General features: G+C 44.2%; 1 protein-coding gene across 1 annotated transcript in view; it reads left to right on the top strand.

The window, feature by feature from the left end:
- The first annotated feature begins 625 nt into the window (after nucleotides 1-625).
- The window catches only part of ATP10B (ATPase phospholipid transporting 10B (putative)), a 77,892-nt gene continuing 56,640 nt past the window's right edge, over nucleotides 626-21,877 (top strand). The window contains exons 1-2 of the mRNA XM_065409985.1: nucleotides 626-900; nucleotides 1,938-2,132. Coding sequence (XP_065266057.1) covers nucleotides 626-900; nucleotides 1,938-2,132 — 470 coding nt within the window. The remainder of the gene's footprint in view (nucleotides 901-1,937; nucleotides 2,133-21,877) is intronic.

A 21,877-nucleotide genomic window follows, 5' to 3' on the forward strand; every position in this document is an offset into this window, starting at 1 on the left:
TTCCTTGTTGAGTTCTGCATTTGAATCAGATTTCTATGGAGATTGAAGAATGTTTTTCCTTTTGTGCATGTAAATGAGTTTAAAATGACCATGCAGTTCATTCTCATCATAGCCTTTGTGCGTGCTTTAAGATTCAGCACCTGAGCCAATTACCTTTGTAAAAGAACATGAACAGAAGAACCATCATGCACAAGTCTGAGGCAGTCAAAGAAAAACTACCAAACAGCTTTGGTTGTGGCAGTTTGATTAAAGAAAATGATATAGACTTGGATAAAGATAAAATGATATAGATAAAGAAATGATATAGACTTGGAAGTTCAATTGTGAACAATCAGCTTGAATCTGCCTTATTTGCATTAACTCACAGTTAGAACACACAGATCATAAAGCATTTTTCTCATAGAGTTAGAAATGGATTTTTTCCATATTAAATATTTTTGTTGTACCAGTTAACTTCTGTACAGAAAGCACTGAGCGTGAAGCTGAACTGGTAATATGCTGAATTGTATTGTTTGCTGCTTTAAAACCATCACTGGCAAGACACAAAGTGAATTTGTTACCATAATGGAATTGGTTTTCAGTCCTTGTAATGCATTTCTCTTTCAGCCTTACCTTGCTTCTGTGGATGGCTTTGTCAGTGGACTCAGCTTTGTATCGTTGTCAGCGGCTGGCTGCCGAAGGATCCATCTGGACTCAGTCGGAATCAACACCTCTGCTGTCTTCTGTCAAAAAGAGGCTGAGATACAACTTGAACAAATGGAGGATTGTGTTTCCCAACAACAAGAGACTTCAAAAAGATTGGGAGAAGGTTTCTAGGTTTTATTCTGGAAATGGGATACAGACCACGAAATACACCTTGCTCTCCTTTTTGCCCCGAAACCTCTTTGAACAGTTTCACAGGTATACACTTGCCAAAACTAAGGAAATGATTTATCAGCTTTAAGATCTGTCCCATCATAAGTGATCTTTGATAGAAATGTATAAATTTTCTATAGGTTTTTGAATAATCCTATAAGAGAATTAATATCCCTGATTTAGAATTATACAAAGGGCTCAAAACAACATGCTGAAAGCAAATTATTCTCTTAGCTTCTATTCTCTTAGGATTTTAGAGTAATTTTATACAATTATGTTAATTTTTACATAAGCGCGTTGATGTCATCAATATTAAGTTATATAGAACTTGTCCATAAAGGGTGGTCAGAGCTGAGTTGTTTGTGTGGCTCAGTCTTTCCGATTAACTACTGGTTGTAGGACTAGTGACCTTGGCATGAAGAATCCTGCCAAGAGCAGCCAGTGGGAAATGCCATTCTGATCAAGATAGATTAAATTTGCCCATCCATCTTTCACTTTGAAATAAACATTCTGTAATATGGTGCCAGGATCTGTCATCCCATGGTTTGGCCTATCTTTTTCTTTACCTTATGTCTGTAAATTCATAGAGGGCCTCGTCCGCTTCTTGTAAAAACAATCCCAAAAATTTCTGAATATGAGTTTTAAATACTTTGTTGCTTTCTAAAGTTGGCAATCCTTGAATCAAAAATGAATGCAAATATGGAAACCTGGATGTGAGGGAAGTCATGAGGTAAACAGTTTTTAGGTTTCTGGATTTAAACAGTGGTATAATACTTAAATTAAATGAAATTCTTTTTAATGTTATGAAAATATATCTCCTATAGAATCCTCATAAGGAATGGAGACATCACAATGTAGTCAGGAAATATTCTGCCCTTTACTGGGGAAGGAAGGGAGAAGGAGACGTGTGTGTGTGTGTGTGTGTGTGTGTGTGTGTGTGTGTGTGTGTGTGTGTGTGTGTGTGTGTGTGTGTGAGAGAGAGAGAGAGAGAGAGAGAGCTGTTTTGACCTATAAACAGTGTTGTGAATCAGGAAAGGACACATTTAATTTCTGGCTATTGTCATTTGTTTTTGACTTCTCAGGTTGGCTAATCTCTATTTCTTCTTCCTGGTCATCCTAAACTGGTTCCCACAAGTGGAAGTTTTCCATAGGGAGATCACGATGCTACCTTTGGGTGTGGTGCTGCTAGTAATCATGGTTAAGGATGGCACTGAAGATTTCAGGAGATACAGATTTGATAAGGCGATAAACTCCTCTAAAACCAAAGCATATGATGAGTAAGTGGAATGAAACAATGACTGTTTGTTTTTACATTACATTATTTGTTGCAGTTTAAGCACATTATTTTGCAATATTTTCCCCATTTGATCACAATAAGTGAAATTAATAAATTTGGAAAGGTTTTTATATAGGGCCTGGTTCCTAATGATATTATTGGTAAAAAGCTAAGGAAATAATATTAGCCCAGACTGATGTCAATAACCTTTATTCCACCACGCAGGGTGTTTGCATTGCTATAGCATTTTTCTCTTAACGTTTTCCAACCACTTTACCAATACCAGATAATTAAGCCTCAACACCCCTTCTCAGTAGGTAAAGGATCTTAGGGATGGTGAGGATCCTTCACCCACCATTGAAATGCAGCCAACTCTGGAATAGAACATTGCAGCTGCTTAACAGCATGGCATAACACTGCTCATTGGCAACAGGAAGGGAAGAATATTGTATCCAACTGAAACCAGAGTGGGAAATTTCATTGGTAGATTAGAATGTGACCAGGACATAAGTGTTAACACTTTATCTCTGCCATCAGATCTCCAATAACCAAAGGTGGCCAGTCCCTACAAGTTTCATGTGAATGACTGCACCTCCAGAAATATAATATCCTTTACATTTATGCTGGGGCATTTGCCAGTACTGATTCAGAGGGAAGAGAATGGCTTCTACTATCTTCTTAATTACCAGCAACACTTCTTACAGCATCAGAGGTCTCTTGTCCAAGTGCTGCCCTGACTAGATCCTTCTTAGCTTGCCACAACTGATGGGACTACATGATAAGGTGGTAAACTTGCATTAAAAGAGGATGATTGCATTGTGCGGGGTCCTTTGGTCAAGAGGTTTTCTTTTTCTCTTAAACTTGGTTCTGTAGAGACAAAAGCAAATGGCAGATAGGGATCATTTTAGGAGATGAAGTCCTGGCACTATTGAAGTCAATAGCAGCCTTCCACTGACTTCAGTGAAATCAGGGCTTCCCCTTTGAACTAACTTACTAGCAATAATTTTAGCTTCTAACAACTTTAAAAAGAGTGTTTCAGAAAAGCCTCAAGAAGAGGACTGGGCATATGTCTTCAAATTTATCCACCCACTATAATAATATTCAGAAAGAAGATTGCCTGGCACAAGCTTCAGGAAGTATAGTAACACAAATAATAGCACATTTCAGAAGTGCTTTTGTCATCAGTGACTTGCAACGGGGCAGACTTTAGGACCCAGAGTCAGCCTGACTGACAGTGGCAGAACTGGTTTCGAGGAGGATACTACCTATTCCTGTGACGTCTGTATTCCAACAGGTGTAGCTTTCCATCAAGTGACAGACGGCAGTTGTTTCAGGGAAACTCAAATCCTCATTCCACTGCTTTGCATTCTTCTGGATTATTTAAACCACTGTGCCTTATTTTTATTATTATTTGAAACGACATTTTTAAGGGGAAGTAAGATGTCAAGGAAATATGCTCTAGGCTGCTGTTCTATGAAGATCATAAGGGAAAAACTTTTTTTCAAGAAAGCTTGCTGCCATCATGTTGCTTCAGATTCTGAGACACAAAATGAGGAGTCAGAGAAGAGAGGAAAAGGAAAGAAAAGAAAGAAGAAAAATGAAAATAAATGGGTGGTCATATCCAACTTACCCTTTGAAAGCTGCAAGTGGAAAGAGAACCCAAACAGACATTATGACTGTAATAAAATCAAGACCACCAAATACACTTTGCTATCCTTCATTCCAAAGAATATCTTTGAGCAGTTTCACCGCTTTGCCAATTTATATTTTGTGGCCATTGCAGCATTGAACTTTGTGCCAGTGGTAAATGCTTTTCAACCAGCAGTTTCTGTGATCCCAATTTGTGTTATTATGGCTATTACAGCAGTTAAAGATGCCTGGGAGGACTTTCGGAGATACCAATTGGACAAAGAGATCAATAATATGGTCTGCCTCATTTACAGCAGGTAAATAAATCATACGGTTTTTCTACATAAACCAAAAATTGCTTCAATTTTTTTTCAGAAGCATCTTAAAAAATGAAGGATTCTCTGGGGAAAAAAATAACTACTGGGGAACAAACTCTTCCACAGAGGAAACTAATGAATTTGTGTGTTTGACAGCTAAAATTAAAGGGGTATCACAAAACAAACTTTACAAATAATGCCTTGTAAGGGGCAAATTAGGATGATCATCCTACTAGATTAACTAAGAAAACACTAATTTCAGAAGCTTATAAAAATGTGTGACCTTATCTAAAAAGTTTCTCTCTCCCACCGCCAAAATTGTCCATGATCCCAGTTTCCTGGATTGCCTGCAGAACTGCTGCTTTCTGTTTTCCTTCAAACTGTAGCATTGATAGTATTTTCACTCTTAAGAAAATGACACATTGTAACAGAGGTAATGAAAAAATATTGACAACTTTATAGGAAAGACAATGATAAAAAGGTGTTTTTTTATTGTTTAATTTTACATTTGCTCAGACAAAGAAGACGGAGAGAGAGAAATAACAAATACGCTAGACATTAGCTGAGTGAGTCTGTGCCGGAAATTTTAATTATCTCCCTTTTTCACAAAAGAGGCATGATAAATTGCTTCTGAAAACCATTTACCAGAGATGGCTAATTCTAAGTGCTAAATGGGGAATGCACAGAAGTTGTTTTCTGCTCTTCACCCTTCCTCTTGTGCCATTTTTTATTGCTCTATGTTCTTTTTGAACCTAGCAACCTTAGTACAGCAATGAACTGTCTTTGGTTTTCCCAAAGATCCAGTATATGTTTTTAACTTTTTTGTGTATGAAAAACATCTACCAACTTACAGATAGACCTATGAATGCTTTGCGGAAGTGAACATCATGTCTCTGGCTCACTTTTTCTCCAGCCATGGGATACGTAGTCAGTCAAACATTAAAAATAGTCATTCGGCTATCCCAATATGTTGTGGTGTTTTGGTTTGCAGAGATATCAGAAGGCTCTGAAAAGAGCCCTTTCCAGTTGTCTTTCACCAGATATTTGTGGCCTTAAAGGAGGTGTAAAGCCAGAGGACGTGGGGTGTCTTCAGGACAATAGAGATTCCCTTCTCCTGGAAAAAAGGGTAGATAATACAACTGCCATCATACTTGTTATGTGCTGTAACTAATATAAATAATTTTAATTCTACGGGAAGCTGACATTTCTTGTTCTTCTTGTTAGCTGCACTTTCACGGAGGAGCTTGGTGTCTCCTAGTTTTCTTTTCTTCCCTATGAATCATCTGGCATACGTTATTTTGTACCTGAAACTCTTCTTCTAGACACTGGAAGCCTTGTAAAACTGAATTATAATCTTGTTGCAATAGAGCATTCTCTTTTAATACAGTAACTGATCTCCCATCTAAAGGTGAACGATTAATCAGATTTACAGTATTACCTTAGGAGAAATTGAATTGGATTCTGTGTTATCGCTGTTGTTTCAGACTTCAATATAATGAATTCTGGTTTCCAGTTTTAATGGAAATATGAGGACAGAATTCTATTTTTTTAATCTCTGATAGAAAGATGCTTTTCCAAAAACTTGCTAGGAGATTGGTGGGGGAATCTCCCATCTTGCCTTTACCCAGATCAGGGGGGGGCTAGTGAATTTAAATAGGGTATCTTGTAACACAGCCCTTTTCATTTTGCCTTTTTTAACTGAGATAAACTGACATGTAAAGTCATTACTGGTAAGAGATAACCTTTCTTAGTAGCATATTTAAATAAGACTCAGCTGCAAACAGGAGAGAGGGCAGTAGTCACTGAAGAGTGTTTTAGGCTCTATTGGCTGGTTTATGGGCTTAGTAATTGGTTATGGAGGCTTGCACCTATAGGCTGCAGGTTCACAGAATCATAGTAATGGTGGTTTATAAACTGTAGCATCTTAATTTGCCAGATAAATTAAAAAGTTAATACTCTAATTGCAGATTGATCAGACCTATCTGTAGTCACCTCCATTCCCCGTGCCAGTACAGGATTGTCCCTACATATACATTTTCTGCCTAGTTCTAAATTTCATTATCAGGAAATCATCTATGATACTCAGCTTATATTTTCTCTTTCTTAATTGCATTCAATTTCTTCTAGCTATACTCCTTTGTATAAGCCTGATTAATTCTTCTTTATCCTTAGTATTTAATTATATCCTTTAAATATTCGTGATCAAAGTCCCTTCCCCACACTCCCAGCTATCTCCTGGCACAGATATGCTGCATTCATTCGTTTCATCTTTTTTCATAGGTCAGTTCCTCCAGCCCCCTCATTGTTTTAGTTGCTTTTCTCTGAACTCCCTCCAATTTGTCATCATCTTTCTGAGAATAGGGGCCTAGAACTGAATGTGGCATTCCAAACTAATAATGGGATGGTTCAATCCTGTTCCAACCCCCACACAGAAGAGGCAGGAGGAGATGAGCCATTAATTTCAAATACCCAAAGTTCTAGGCAAAAGGTAGTGGTATCCTTTCACCCAGTAAGAGCAATGGTCTATAATAATCCAGGAAAGCATAGTTATACACTCTGCATAGAATACATATGTGAGCTTGCCTTATACACACAAAGAGACTGAAACTGGAGCGCTTTTGTGTCACTTTCAATCCCTAGGGATTTCTGGCTAGGTTCCACAAGCATCTGCCAGCTGTTTCTCTCCTGATTCACTGAAGGTCTGCATTATGATAAACACAGGGTAGCTGTCTATGTGACTGTCAAATTTACTTAGCATCAGCTTTAAAAGCAAGTTTCAAAATTTCTACATCTGCAATAAACATTGGACATACAACCATGATAGCAAACCTTGAAGTGCTGTAGAGCTCATTTCTTCATCAAGTCAAGTAACAGGACACTGCAGGCTACTGGAGAACTTTGCTGTAATGTGAATTTTGGTATATTTGCTGCTTTGAAGGAAAATCAGTATTTCATTTGCTTTAAACGTTACATTGTAGGGAACAGATCCTGGAGTCCTGATGTGATTTTTACTCAGTCCTTACTCAGGCAAAATTCTCACTGACTTTTCAATTGGCTTCCTACAACCCAGTGAGGCCTTCTGCTTGTGGCATATACACAGATTGCCCTCATGCAGGATCTCCTACCCTCTCATCCCAGTCAACACATGTGTATGCCACACTGAGGATGGGTTTTGCCTAATATCATTAGGCATGAGCACATAAAATGTTATTTAAGCATGAATCATCTTAAAATTTGAAGTTTATTAAATAAAAGCATATACATCAATTTAAAATTTTACATTCACTGCAAAAAGGCAGGGGGCTGGACTCGATGACCTTGAAGGTCCCTTCCAGTTCTAGGAGATAGGAAAAATTGCAACTTAGTGTCATCAAATATTGGTGCAATGTCAGAACATCACTCCATGATCATCTCATGAATTTGTAATTCCATTTGATATAATATCTACTCTCTCTTCCCTCCTTGTATCTTTTTTTCCTGGATACCGAGAGCATCAGGGAGGGATGCTAACAAATCCTGTCTGTTTGCTAAGAACTAACCACTTTGCCCGATGTGCCAGTGTGGTAAGCACTCCTGTGATTGGTGCTCCGCTCATATGCCTGAGAAGCACAAAAGAAATCCATAATTCTACAAGAGCTGCATACTGCTCTAAAATCTCAGGTTGAGTATTACTGATCTAGCATCTTTCATACTGAAAGGGCATACCGAAAACAAAGAGATACTAGTTAGCTAATATAGGTCCATTCTACTATTCTTTAAAAACTGTCTAGGTGAAACTTAGATTCTCTGGAATTTTCAGACCTGTATGGTCTGGATAGGTGCATACAACGTGCCCCTATTATGCAAGCTAGATGTACTTTTTGGGCTTCTAGCAAGTTGTGAATGTGGCTCTAGAATCGTAATAAATGAGGTCTGTGTTGCATGCTGCCAAGCAACTTATTGTGGTATCAAAGTTGTGAAGGAAAAATTTAAAAATTGAATTCATACCGTGGAGAATCTAACTATCTGGTAAAAGAATATCTAACCTGCTCAGCTGACTAAATTTAAAAGAACATCAGATTCTCAACATTTACTTTGGTTAGGCCCAAGCTACAGCACTGCAAATCAAGGAGCAGTGAATTAGCAATTCTCGTTGCCAGTCAATGCACATCACTGTAGTCATGATTCTTGGCTTCTTTCAATTAACACCTGCCATAACATTGCTAATGCCATCACCTGTTTGTGCACTGCTTTAATAACAACATCTTCAAGGTCTATTGCATTATTGTGCCAAGACCTCTCAAGCTTGCTTCACCAAAAAAAAAAAAAAAATGTGTGCAGTAGTTTAACAGACTGCAACACCAAACTAATGACTAAAGGCAAAGGACAAATGGGAGCCTATGTTTCTGGTTTAATGAACAGCAGAATCCCTGACATCAAGAGCCACGGAGAAGGTGCTAAGTGGCTGAAACAATGGTGAACTGCTTATTGAGATGTTGCGAGGAGATAAGCAGCAGGCCACAGTCCGGTGCCCTCAGAATTGTGCTTGGGGGTGTCAGGAGGTGACAGAGGTGGTTTGGACTGAGCTTCCCAAAGGCTTTACAGGTCAATATAAGCAACTGGAAGCTAATGCAGAATCTGATTAGCAATCATTAAGTAGCTGAGCTTTAAGTGGTGTTGTGCTCATTCCATCTGCTGTCAGACAGTATCCTAGCAGCAGTATTCTGCTCTCGATGCTAATACAAAAAAACCTGGCACCGGAAACATTGAGGTGTGAAATCAAAAAACTGTCAAATGAACGCACCATTTAGAAAATGAACCTCAAAGTTACTGGACAGTGGAGTTTGAACAACAGTCAAAAATGCTTTTTGTAAAATAAATAAATACATTTTCAATTGATCTGGCTCATTGTTTTCCAAATGGATTCTGACCAAATCAGATAAATCAAAAAATACATTTATATGATGATAAAGTATTCCTGACTAGTACCTGTTTTAAGTCAGTACAGACTTGGTATTGTTAGTCCATAAGTTAAGAATATAGGCATCTTTTAGCATTGAGAGAATAGTGCCCATGGTAGGAGGCAATAGATTATTTTATCAAGTAGAAATGTAGGGTCTTTTTGTGGCATTAAGGATCATTCAATCCCCAGAAAGTAGGATTATTTTAACTGCATACTTTGTTACCTTCTAGAAAATTGCATGTCATTGCAATATCAAGGATGTTCATTGTTACCTTGCTATCTTATCATTCAAGGCCAATCCTAAGAGTTTCCAATTACAAGGAACATACATATCTCTTCGCAAATTAGGACTTGTCTGACTGCACAATCTGCAAATGATGTACAGAACTTTCACCTCTAGGTCACAGGTTTGAATCCAGTCTAAAATGTAGTGAATGAAAGATTGGTACAGAATTGACCTCTGCGAAACAAGTAGGTCTCTTCATTCCAAACAGATATGTGTCGGCCTCACAAAAATCACTTACATGCAACTCTAATTGACACCCTGGTGACAATGTTGTGAGAGTACCAATGAATGAAGCAGCATGGGGACCTAGCTACTTTCTTGCTGAACTGTTCTTTTGTTGAATTTTTTTTCTAGCCTCTCTGGTTGCAAAGATAACCTACGAAGAATAAATAACTGCAGTAATTCTGTTTACTGAATATATAGCATTGACGAATGTAGACTTGATTAAAATTTCAATCAGAAGCTATAGATGATGCTTCTTGATATAGTTTTAAAATGTGGAATGTTATCAAATGTATGTGTGATAAATGGAAATGTCTTCTTTGGTCCAAATGTGGCACTGTAAATGTTTAAAAACGTGTACTGTGGAGCATTTTGCTGGGGGAACGGTTTTTTTAAAACATTGCAAAAGATTCTGGGGTGGAGGAATGAAGGATTCAAGGGTGACGCGGTCACAGGAGGAAAAAAAGCAGCTGACTTTGGGAAGCAAAATACACATGGTTTGGAAATTGCGAATGATGAATAGTTGAGGACTCTTCCTTTCAGGGAATTGACTACATGACTATTTCAGAAGGAGTCACAGATAAATCCTCTTGTTTTTGCCCGTGGCTGGCTGGCTGGCCCTTTAAGGCAAGCCAGGCTCAGCCTTGCCTGTGACCAGACAGCAATCCACCAGCTGAATGCGATGGAGTCTTAATTATGACTGTCTTCAGTTGCAGGGGATCAGGGAGAAGAGTACTTAAACACAGCTGTGAACTCCTGCTAAGGAAGAGACCCAGGAGACTGGAGCAAGAGAAGTTACCTTGTCAGGGAATGACCTGGGAAAGTCAGGCTGGAGGAGACCCACAGAACGTGGGTCAGGTTCCGTGGGAAAGGACTCTGTAATAGGGCCTGTAAGGAACAGGGAGATCTCTAATGGAATTGGCCAGAGTCCCCAGGGAATGGAGGCAGTGGAGGAAACTTCTGATTGGAAGAAGCACAGAGAAAAAGCTCTGCAGGGCTCAGGAATAGGGGCAAAAGCAGAGAACTTCTGAGTAGCCCAAGAGAAGCATGAGAATTACTAGTGTGGTTGTTTGTCAACTTAAAGTTGGACCTTTGTTACCCTGAAAGGGGACTGAATGTAAATTTGACCTGGCCAGCGGGTGGAGGTGATCAAGAGGGGACACTAGAGGCGATGACCCTTACAATGCCCCATTGAGGCGCACAGAGGCACCCTCGAGGTAAAGTCTTGCTATTACAGTGCTCCAGAGTGGCTAGCTTTGATTTGTCTCCACTTGGACAGATTAATGTTATTTTTTCTTAATACCCATTTGCGCCCTTTCAACTTCCTCCCTATCCCAGTCTTGGTTTGGAAATCCCAGTCTTGTTTGAGTCCAAGAAATAAACTGTGAGAACATTGTTGACACAATGCAAATCATTTATTCATGTCCCCATATCCAACAATTTGCAGCCACTCCATTTTTTATGAGTCTTTCTTCTCAGATACAGATTCAGAAAGGACCTTTGATCCATGCCAATGGATGCGTCAGTAGGAAAGAGGTCAGAGCAGCAGACAGTAACAGTGGCCCAGGGCACAACTGATTGCTGTTGGCTGACTGTTGGGTGGGCCTTGGGACAACTTGGGAGGAAGAGAAAATGATTATCCTAAGCATGAGATATGCAGGCCCATCAGCTGGAGGTGGGAGCAAGAATGACTCTATTGAAAACCCCTAATTTTGAAAGATCCAGGCCCTGTTTTTTATTTGTTCAACTTTTTTTGCCTACAGACTCCTGTTCTTCCTGTACCCCACCCCCTCAACTCTCTCTCTGAGCAGAGACTCTACACTAACATCTCTCATCTTTTCTTATTTATTTAATTGGGTGCTGCTTTTCCTGATTCCAATGTCCTGACACTGCTTACTGGAAGCAGTAGTTCAGGTTTCAAGTTCCCCACCTATCAGAAATCACCTCATGTTGTTTTTTTTTAATTGCATAATTGTTCGCTTTGTATTTGTTCATTGCCAGAACTGCCTAGATTTGCAAAGTCACTTTGTTGATTTAGCAATGGGAGCTTGGGATTGGGCTATGCACTTAAATCCATGAATAGCAAATAGACATTGCTCCCTGTGTACGTGAATCACTAAGAGGAAACTGCTTCATTTGAAAGGTCTTATGTGGTTTCAAAGCTGATAGCTGGGGGGAGGGGGGGGCAGGAGGGGTTGCATGTAAAGAGCTCCTTCCTGCCTTGTATCCATAGAGAAGGCACTACAACGTATTCAAACATACCTGATGCTTTGTACTGAAGAAACTTGTTAATTTCACTGCAACAACTGTATAACAGGTAGTGCTGTAAAAAAAATTTGGGAAATGTAGTCTTTTGATACAAAGCAAATATGTTCATTTGACAGCTCTAATTCTCTATGAAGGGAGGAAGAGTCTAGTGGTGAGAAAACAGACCTGGAAGCTGGGAACTCCTGAATTCTAATCCCAGCTCTGAAAATGACTCTCCTTGGGACCTTGAGCAGATCATTTGGCATTCCTGCCTCAGTTTCCCCTCCGTAAAATGAGTTAAATAGTAGTAAAATTAAAGTTTCTGAAGCTCCTTGAAGATGAAAGGCATTATGCATCATAAATGCTTTAATCAGGCTATAATCCCCAGCTCTTTCTGACAGTTTACTCTCTCAACAATTTTATTATTCAGACAACTTTCCTGTAATTTTGTGTATGTTTCACTGAAATTCAAGTTCATTCTTTCAATAGGCTATTTTTGTTTAGATGGACTCTTTGGTCCCTTCTAGATGTCCGGTAATTGGGCCGGGCTTTTCCAAAGATCTTTGTGAGCAAGATGAATGGAAAGAAAGAGTTTGGTAGATATTGGAATTAAACAAGAGGTGGGGAGAGAGAACGACAGGACTGCATTGCAGCAGTCTCTAGCACTGTGCCCAAGTATGTCTCGTAAAGGTTATGACACGTCATCTGCTTACTATCGGCTGCCTCTGTCCTTTTGTTTTTATGATTTGTACAAACAGATTCTAAAGTTTTACCAGGAAGGTGTTAAACGCTGTTAGTGTTAACGGTCACTCAGCATTTGTGTCCTATTAATACCCATCCCCACTTTTGTGAAGCATTTAATGCTCAGCTGCTTAAATATTTTTTAAGCAGCAATTTGTCAGAGTTGCTGGGATGAAACCTTTTTATTTTTTTTAATATATAAATAACATTGAACATCAGCTTAACTTAAAATAGAATTGACTTCTTAGGGTGTGGGCTTTCAGCTCATTGTTGCAGGGCTCTGTAAGCAAGAAAATATTTCTTAGCAACCAGCTTCACAGATGGGACAGATTTCTGAGAACAGCTGTGCTAACAGAATTAACATGTAGGGCCAGATTCTGTCAGGCCCCTATGTGGATGTGCATAGGGGTGCAGAGAATGAGGGTGTAAGGAGTTGCTCCCTGTGCATGATCTAGCCACAGTTGCATGTCTCTGGCTTGCATGGGCTCAAGGACTGTTCCCTGACTAGTGCTGCTAGTTCCATTACCCACCCCAAAGGGAGTGGGGGGGGGAAGTGTACTCATAGCCCCATTCCGCCTCTACCCTGACTAGCCAACTGTGGATGGGGCACATACCACACCCTGCTAGGAAGGCAGCAGTGGGCATGATCCCCAGGTGCTCCTGGAAACACAATGCCTCCAGGAGGTCTTGTTGGGGCAGTGCAGCTCTGCATACCTCCATTGTCGGCCAGTGCCTTACAGACACAAGCCTTTAAGAAGTGAGTCAGCTGTTTATAAAGGCAGTTTATAGTCCTCCTGACTGCCATGATATTCTCCCCATGTGATCTCCAGGCCCACTCGTTTGGCCAGGAATATGTAGTCTAGACCTTGGCTTTACACCCAGGATACTGGCAGAGCAGCGTCCATCTGTGGGACCAGTGGATTGCTGAGCTGGTATCACACTAAATAACTTGTCCACAATCAACAACATGTTTTATAAATGCCCTTTACATCACCCCATTAAATCACCTCTGTTCACCAGTGTGCTATACCAGATAAAGCATAAGAGCAGAAAACTACAGTGTTGGTGGCATGAGACTTGTTCAGGGTTCAAGTGCAAACTTATGCCCTACCTATGTGGGATGGTGAGAGCTCTTCTTTGCAATAGGGCATTTGCAAAATCTTGATTTATGTATCAGTTCTAGAGCCCTCTGATCAACTCATACCAGAGCTCATTAAATGTGACTAGTATTTGGGTCTATGTAATTAGATTAGCCAAATTTGAGATAGACTTTCCAACTCTGAAGAGATGGAGCCAGGGAAGAAATGAGTGATCACAAAAGAATTTGTCACAAGCAAAGGTTCTAAAAGTGCCAGGGAAAATCTGTACTGCCACATACAAAATGGACCCCTTCCCCTTGTAGTGAATGGGGAATCCCTGAGACAACTGCTTACCAGACTGTCAGTGCCTCATAATCTTTGAAAAATAAATGTTGCTCAAGAAAACAGCACTTCATGCAGCATTGAAGTCAGCACAGCAGCTTCAGAAAGCAGTTTAAGATGGTACTGATGCACAGGGCATCTGGGGAGCAAAATAGGGCCCGAGCAGAGCACCCAACCCCTCTTCCTGCCCACCCAAAGATCCCTTGGATCCAGAACTAAGCAAAAGAGACAACTGAAAGACACTAGGGGACACTAGGACCTATGCTGCATCCCCCCCCTCCCCAAGCCATGTGGCCTTTGGCTGACTCTTCCCTGCAGTTTCTATCCCAGTGACTGAATCCAGAAAAGCATCAGCAGAAAGTAGTTTGAGCAAGGACCCGTGGACACTGATGATCTCATCAAACTGATACCTGCAGTTTTCACTCTGAACCTCCTCTCCCCTGTGCTGTTTCGCTTCTTGTACCAAACTTAGAATCATAGAATCATAGAATCATAGATTATTAGGGTTGGAAGGGACCTCAGGAGATCATCTAGTCCAACCCCCTGCTCAAAGCCTCCTCTCTTTCTTTGTCTTTCCAGCTAACTAATCTCCTTCTCACACACCCCAACGAAGCCCCACTGAAATGATTTTAAATAACAAAAAAAAATTACAGAACTGACATGACATTTGCCACCATTGCATTGTTTGCTTTGTTTATATGTTCTATCCCTTTCCCCCTCCTTTTGTCTGTCTTGTCTATTTAGAGTGTAAGTTCATGGGAGCATGAGAGATGTCTCTTCTTCTATATTTGTGCAATGCCTAGCACAGTGGGGCCCCGTTTTCAGCTGGCCTCAAGGCACGGGTGTAATAAACATGATAAATAATAATAAAAGTAACCTAAACAACTACCACATCCTCTCTAATAAAAAGCAACAGAGGGTCCTGTGGCACCTTTAAGACTAACAGAAGTATTGGGAGCATAAGCTTTCGTGGGTAAGAACCTCACTTCTTCAGATGCAAGTCCTCTCTAATGTTTCCTTCCTATTCAAAGGTATTGAGAAGGTGGTGGGTGAATTGGAAGTTTTCAGGGAAGTTGAAAGTATTTTTTTTTCTTTGAGGGTGGGAAAAGAGCTTGACATCTATTAGTTGAGAAGTTTTTCTGGGCATGCAGGAAGGCATGAAAGAAGGCACAAAGTCAGAAATGGGTGAAGGATACAAAAAGCAGAAGTGTGTGTGGAGCATAGGAGTAGAAGGGGACAAAAGAAGAAATGAGGGAAGATATAAGAATTAACTATTATTGCTATAAATATTTAGCAATATTTAAACACATTTCACATCCAGTATATTCACTGAGAGGGGTTTGTGAAGATTCTTACAGGTAGGGTGACCAGACGTCCCGATTTTATCGGGACTGTCCCCATATTTCCTTGTTTGTCCTGCGTCCCGACCAACGTTAGGTCGGGACACTGGACAAACAAGCAAATACGCCAGAGCCCGGAAGTGCTCGCCCCCCCCCCCCGCCCCGACTCCGCCCCTTCCTTCCCCCATTGGCTCCCTCCCCGAATCCCCGCCTCTTCCCCAGGCTCGCCATTCCTCCTCCCTCCAGCGCTTGTGGAGGGAGGCCCAGGAGACACAGGGGAAGCGCGGGGCCGGGGTGAGTGAGAGTCCAGCCTGGCCCCAAGTGCAGACAGGACTCAGTCGGGCGGTAGGGAGAGTAGGGGGGCGGCCCGCGGGGCCAGGCGGCGGCTGTTCTCCCCCCCCTGGGCAGCGGGACTCGGGAGCAGCCGCTGCTGCAGCTCCCACTGCCGCGGGGGGAGGAAGCGGCCGATGGCCAAGCTCGGCAGCTGCAGCTCTGGCACCCGGGCCCGAACCCCCCGAACCCGGACCTGCTGCGGGGACCCAGCAGTGCGCACGCTGCGCCCAGCCCCTGGCCAGTTGCGTCTGGGCTGCTGCCCAGCTGGTGCTATCCCGCGGCGGCCCCGGAGTGGGGGCAGCAGGCCCCAGCCCCCCGTCCCACTCGGGTCCTGCAGGGGAACGAACGGGGCTGGGCTGCCGATGCCTCCGCCACGGGGCCGCTGCGGGATAGCACCAGCTGGGCAGCAGCCCAGACGCAACTGGCCAGGGGCTGGCCGCAGCGTGCGCACTGCTGGGTCCCCGCAGCAGGCCCGGGTTCGGGGGGTTCGGGCCTGGGTACCAGAGCTGCAGCTGCCGAGCTTGGCCATCGGCCGCTTCCTCCCCCCGCGGCAGTGGGAGCTGCAGCAGCGGCTGCTCCCGAGTCCCGCTGCCCGGGGGGGAGAACCGCCGCAGCCTGGCCCCGCGGGCCGCCCCCCTACTCTCCCTACCGCCCGACTGAGTCCTGCCTGCACTCGGGGCCAGGCCGGACTCTCACTCACCCCGGCCCCGCACTTCCCCTGCGTCTCCCGGGCCTCCCTCCAGGGCTTGTGGAGGAAGGGGGGGGGGTTGCCCTGCCCCCTCCCGCCACACTCTCCCTCCCCCCCCCCTGCATCCCGATATTTTACTTGGGTGATCTGGTCACCCTAATTACAGGGTAGGTTTTTAAGTAATAATGTGGAGTGGATGCAATGAGGAAATGATTCACAATTGTATTGCATTAAAAAATGTTACCAGAAAATGGTATGTGTTGGCATCAAGAGGTTTCTGGGTAGCAGTATGTTATGTTCTACCTTTTTAGATACAAGTATTTAAACACCAAGAGGTAGATAATATATAAAGTGTTATCTTTCAATACGTAATCAGGTTTATTGAGCTGCAGAGTTATTTATCTTCTGAGACAATAAATCTTCATATTCACAAAAATCAGTAGTAATTATGTGTGTTGTAGGTGGAGCAAACTTTATATTGGTTCAACATCCGGGACATGCTTTTTTTTATTATGCCCTGAGAGTTCGTGACTGCTCAGAGCTATAAATTAATGCTTATCGCTAGTCAGATGTAGGATTCACTACTAGCCCTGATAGCTTGAGAGATATTAGACATTACAATCACGTATTTCCAATTGTTATTGCATTTCCCCCCTCTCACTTCAATTCTGACCTAATTTTGAGTAGGTCAAGAGTATTAGAGGCAGTACTTTACCCTGTCTGAACTCCTGGGAGTCAGATTTTTTCAGATTATGTAAAACATTTATTTCTAGCTCTTGGGGTTCATGAGACATGCTGGCTGTTAAAATCATGGTTGAATTGAGTAGAGTGTTACGGGGAGTAAGCAAAAGTTATGGGAATAGGCTGATTTTAAAACTTGGGTGTCATAGAAGCCAAGAAATGTAGGTCTGGAAGGGAACTTGAGAGATCATCTAATTAGAGATAAGACCTAGTAAAGCTATAGAATAGAATCCTAGGAGTCCTGACTCCAAGTCTGGTGTAGACACCAATTCTTCTCTTAGGGTATGTCTACACTACGAGAGTAGTTCGATTTTACTTAAATCGAATATGTGGAATCGATATTGCAAAGTCGAACGTGTGTGTCCACACTAAGGACAGTAATTCAACTTTGTGAGTCCACACTAACGGGGCAAGCGTCGACATTGGAAGTCCACACTAACGGGGCAGCTATCCCACAGTTCCCGCAGTCCCCGCTGCCCATTGGAATTCTGGGTCGAGCCCCCAATGCCTTCTCGGGAAAAAAATGTGTTGAGGGTGGTTTTGGGTAACTGTCGTCATCCAACCGTCACTCCCGCCCTCCCTCCCTCCCTGAAAGCGCCGGCGGGAAATCAGTTCGCGCACTTTTCTGGTCAGTGACAGCGCAGACGCCACAGCACTGCGAGCATGGAGCCCGCTGCGACCATCGCTGCAATTGTGGCCGTTGTCAACGCCTCGCAGCTTATCATCCACCTTTCCCAGAGGCAGATGCAGATAAATCAGGCGAGGAGGCTACGGCACCGCGGTGAGGGCCTGAAGTCTGAGAGTAGCACAGACCTGTCAGAAAGCACGGGACCCAGCGCCGAGGACATCACGGTGGCAATGGGTCATGTGGATGTTGTGGAACGGCGATTCTGGGCCCGGGAAACAAGCACGGACTGGTGGGACCGCATAGTGCTGCAGGTCTGGGATGAATCCCAGTGGCTGCGAAACTTTCGCATGCGGAAGGGGACTTTCCTTGAACTTTGTGAGTTGCTGTCCCCTGCCCTGAAGCGCAATGACACCCGGATGCGAGCAGCCCTGACTGTCCAGAAGCGAGTGGCCATAGTCCTCTGGAAGCTTGCAACGCCAGACAGCTACCGGTCAGTCACGAACCACTTTGGCGTGGGCAAATCTACCGTGGGGGTTGTTGTGATGCAAGTGGCCAACGCAATCGTTGAGGTACTGCTCTCAAAGGTAGTGACCCTGGGAAACGCGCAGGCCATCATAGATGGCTTCGCCGCGATGGGATTCCCAAACTGCGGTGGGGCTATAGATGGAACTCACATCCCTATCCTGGGACCGGACCACCAGGCCAGCCAGTACATCAACCGAAAGGGCTACTTTTCAATGGTGCTGCAAGCACTGGTGGACCATAGGGGACGTTTTACAAACATCAACGTCGGATGGCCGGGCAAGGTTCATGACGCTTGTGTTTTCAGGAACTCAGGTCTGTTTAGACGGCTGCAGGAAGGTATTTACTTCCCGGACCACAAAATAACTCTTGGGGATGTGGAGATGCCTACAGTCATCCTCGGGGACCCAGCCTACCCGCTAATGCCCTGGCTCATGAAGCCCTATACTGGCGCCCTGGACACTGAAAAAGAACTCTTCAACTACCGGCTGAGCAAGTGCAGAATGGTGGTGGAGTGTGCTTTTGGCCGTCTCAAGGGGAGATGGAGAAGCTTACTGACTCGCTGTGATCTCAGCGAAACCAATATCCCCATTGTTATTGCAGCTTGCTGTGTGCTCCACAATCTCTGTGAGAGCAAGGGGGAGACCTTTATGGCGGGGTGGGAGGTTGAGGCAAGTAGCCTGGCTTCTGATTACGCCCAGCCAGACAGCCGGGCGATTAGAAGAGCCCAGCGGGACGCGCTGTGCATCCGGGAGGCTTTGAAAGCTAGGTTCCTGAGTGAGCAGGGTAACCAGTGACTTTTCAGTTTGTGTACAGAGAAGCTGAACCTGCCCCCGTTTCTTTACCCACTAAATGTTCAGTATCCTCTCCAGTTACATACCCCGTTACCCCCCTTCCAACACACGTTTAAAAATAAAATCACTTGAATTTTGTTAATGAACACCGTTTTCTTTATTACTGTTTTTGTGGGAAAGTGTTGAACCTGGGACGCAGACTGTGGTGGGGAGCGGGTGTAGTGTAGTGATGCAAATGACGCTTCCAAACTCCAGGAATGACAGGCTCCGCAGTGGTGGACTGGTGGTTTCAACGGACCCTGCCACCCCTCCTGTTCGGGACTCTGTGTGTGGGGGGGCTATGTGACTTTGTGGCAGGGGGAGGACGGTTACAGATCCCCTGCTGCGTGGCTCTGTGATCCAGGATAAGGACCGCTGCATAAGATCTCTAACTGCCCTCCCCCGCCACAAAGTCACAGAGCACCCCCCACCCCTCACAGAACACTAAAACCACCTCCCAGAATGACCAGGGTAACTAGTGACTGCAATGTGTGTGTGCCCTGCTGCTGAACCTGCCCCCGCCTGTGTACCCTGGTAAAGGTGACTGTTCTGTCCAATTACCAACCCCCTTCCCCCCCTTCAGACAGACTCTCCTCTAAAGAACATGATGGAAACAGTAATTAACAGAAACGTATTTTTTATTAGCAACTACACATGAAACTGGGGGGTGAAACTTGGACGGGGGCTTGGGTGAGGCGGGAAGGAAAGGACTTGTCAAATTTTGGGGAATGAGAGCCTTCTAGTAGTAGAGCAGTCTGCAGGGGTGGAGTGAGAGTTTTCACGGACTCTGCCGCCCCTCCTTCTTTGGACTTTGGGTGAGGGGGGTATGGGACTTGGTGGCGGGGGAGGGCGGTTACAGATAGACTGCAGCGGGGCTCTGTCCTCCTGCCTCCGTTCCTGCAGAACATCCAAAAGGCACCGGAGCATGTCCGTTTGCTCCCTCATTAGTCCAAGCAGCGTTTGAGTCGCCTGCTGGTCTTCCTGCCGCCACCTCTCCTCCCGTTCCATGTGTGATCGGTGCATTTGGGACAAGTTCTCCCTCCACTGGGTCTGCTGTGCTGCCTGGGCTCGGGAGCAGCCCATAAGTTCCGAGAACATGTCCTCCCGTGTCCTCTTCTTCCTACGCCTAATCTGCGCTAGCCTCTGGGAGTGTGATGCCAGGCTGGGTTGGGAGACAGTCGCAGCTGTGGGAATGGGAAAAAGGGAGTGAATTCCTCAGAAAGATAAATTTAGTTGTGAACAAAGAACATAGTCTTTCTCTGTAAAGAAGACCATGCACAGCACCTATCACATGCGTACTCAGGACAAGGTCGAATTTTCGGCCTTCGCATTCAGTGCCTGGGGTCTTGCAGTGCAGATCAGAGAAGCGGGGCAGGACACCGGAATTTGTGTAGCAGGCCGACATGGTAAGCCGTAGACTTGTGGCTGCTTAAAACTTTAATAGTTGCACTGGCCTCCTTTCACGTTGAAAGCAATGCCAGTCCCTGCTGCCAGCAATCCGGCAAGCATGAGCTCTGCCCCTGTCCCACCCCCTCGCGGCTGTCCCAGGGAAAGATCCCTGTATGCTGCCCCTCTCCCGCCTCCACCGCGTGGCTGTAAACCGCCGGTTACAGTTCTGTAAAGGAACGGGCAAGCAGTCCCAATACTAACATTCCCCTACCTAATTCAAAGCAGGTCACCATGAGCGACATCACCCTGATGAGGATCTCAGACACGGAAAAACAAAGAATGCTTCGGGAAAGCCTGCAAAGACCAGGGCCGTATGCCGCCATGCTCTGCAGGGCAATGATCCTGGAGTACTTGCTTGTCTCCTGGCGCGGAAATGTCTGCTATTACGGAGGACCCAATAAGGCCGCTCTCCCCAGGAACCTGATGCAAAGGCTTTCCAATTACCTCCAGGAGAGCTTCGTGGAGATGTCCATTGAGGATTTCAGCTCTATCCCCGGACATATAGACCGCATTTTACTGTAGCTGCACTGGCAGGGACTAAACAGTAGAGCGGCTTGGGCAGAACAATCATGCAAAACCGGACATTGTTAGATTTTTTTTCAATAGTTGCACTGCCCAGGACTGAAACGTTAAGCGCCTAGGGCACACTAATCATGAGAAACCCATTGTTGTTATTGTTAATATTCCTGTTCTGTTAAAAATAAATGTTTAGATGTTTAAAACACTTACTGGATGATCCTTCCCCTGATTCTGTGTCCGGGTTAACGGCTGGGGACGGTTGGTAGGGGATCTCTGTAAGGGTGATGAAGAGATCCTGGCTGTCGGGGAAATCAGCGTTGTAAGCGCTGTCGACTGCCTTGTCCTCCTCATCTCCTTCCTCATCTTCCCCATCCGCTAACATGTCCGAGGAACCGGCCGTTGACAATATCCCATCCTCAGAGTCCACGGTCAGTGGTGGGGTAGTGGTGGCGGCCGCACCTAGGATGGAATGCAGTGCCTCGTAGAAACGGGATGTCTGTGGCTGGGATCCGGAGCGTCCGTTTGCCACTTTGGTCTTCTGGTAGCCTTGTCTCAGCTCCTTGATTTTCACGCGGCACTGCGTTCCATCCCGGCTGTATCCTCTCTCTGCCATGGCTTTAGAGATCTTCTCGTAGATCTTTGCATTCCGTCTTTTGGAGCGCAGCTCGGAAAGTTAAATGAAAGTTAAATTCTGGAAGAGCCTTGAGTGGAGTACTACTGAGACATTTATGTGAAGATGAAAGGGGGTGGGAAGGAACCTCAGAATGAAATATCTGGCATGGCTCTGTGGCCTTTTCTATAGCACTTTAAAAATAAATCAAGCTGCAGAAACTCTTAGGTTCATGCCTGACAGGCTGTGTTTGTGGGTTCAAGGCCAGCGTTAGTGGG

This window comes from Emys orbicularis, chromosome 8 (genome assembly GCF_028017835.1).
Source record: "Emys orbicularis isolate rEmyOrb1 chromosome 8, rEmyOrb1.hap1, whole genome shotgun sequence".
NCBI lineage: Eukaryota > Metazoa > Chordata > Testudines > Emydidae > Emys > Emys orbicularis.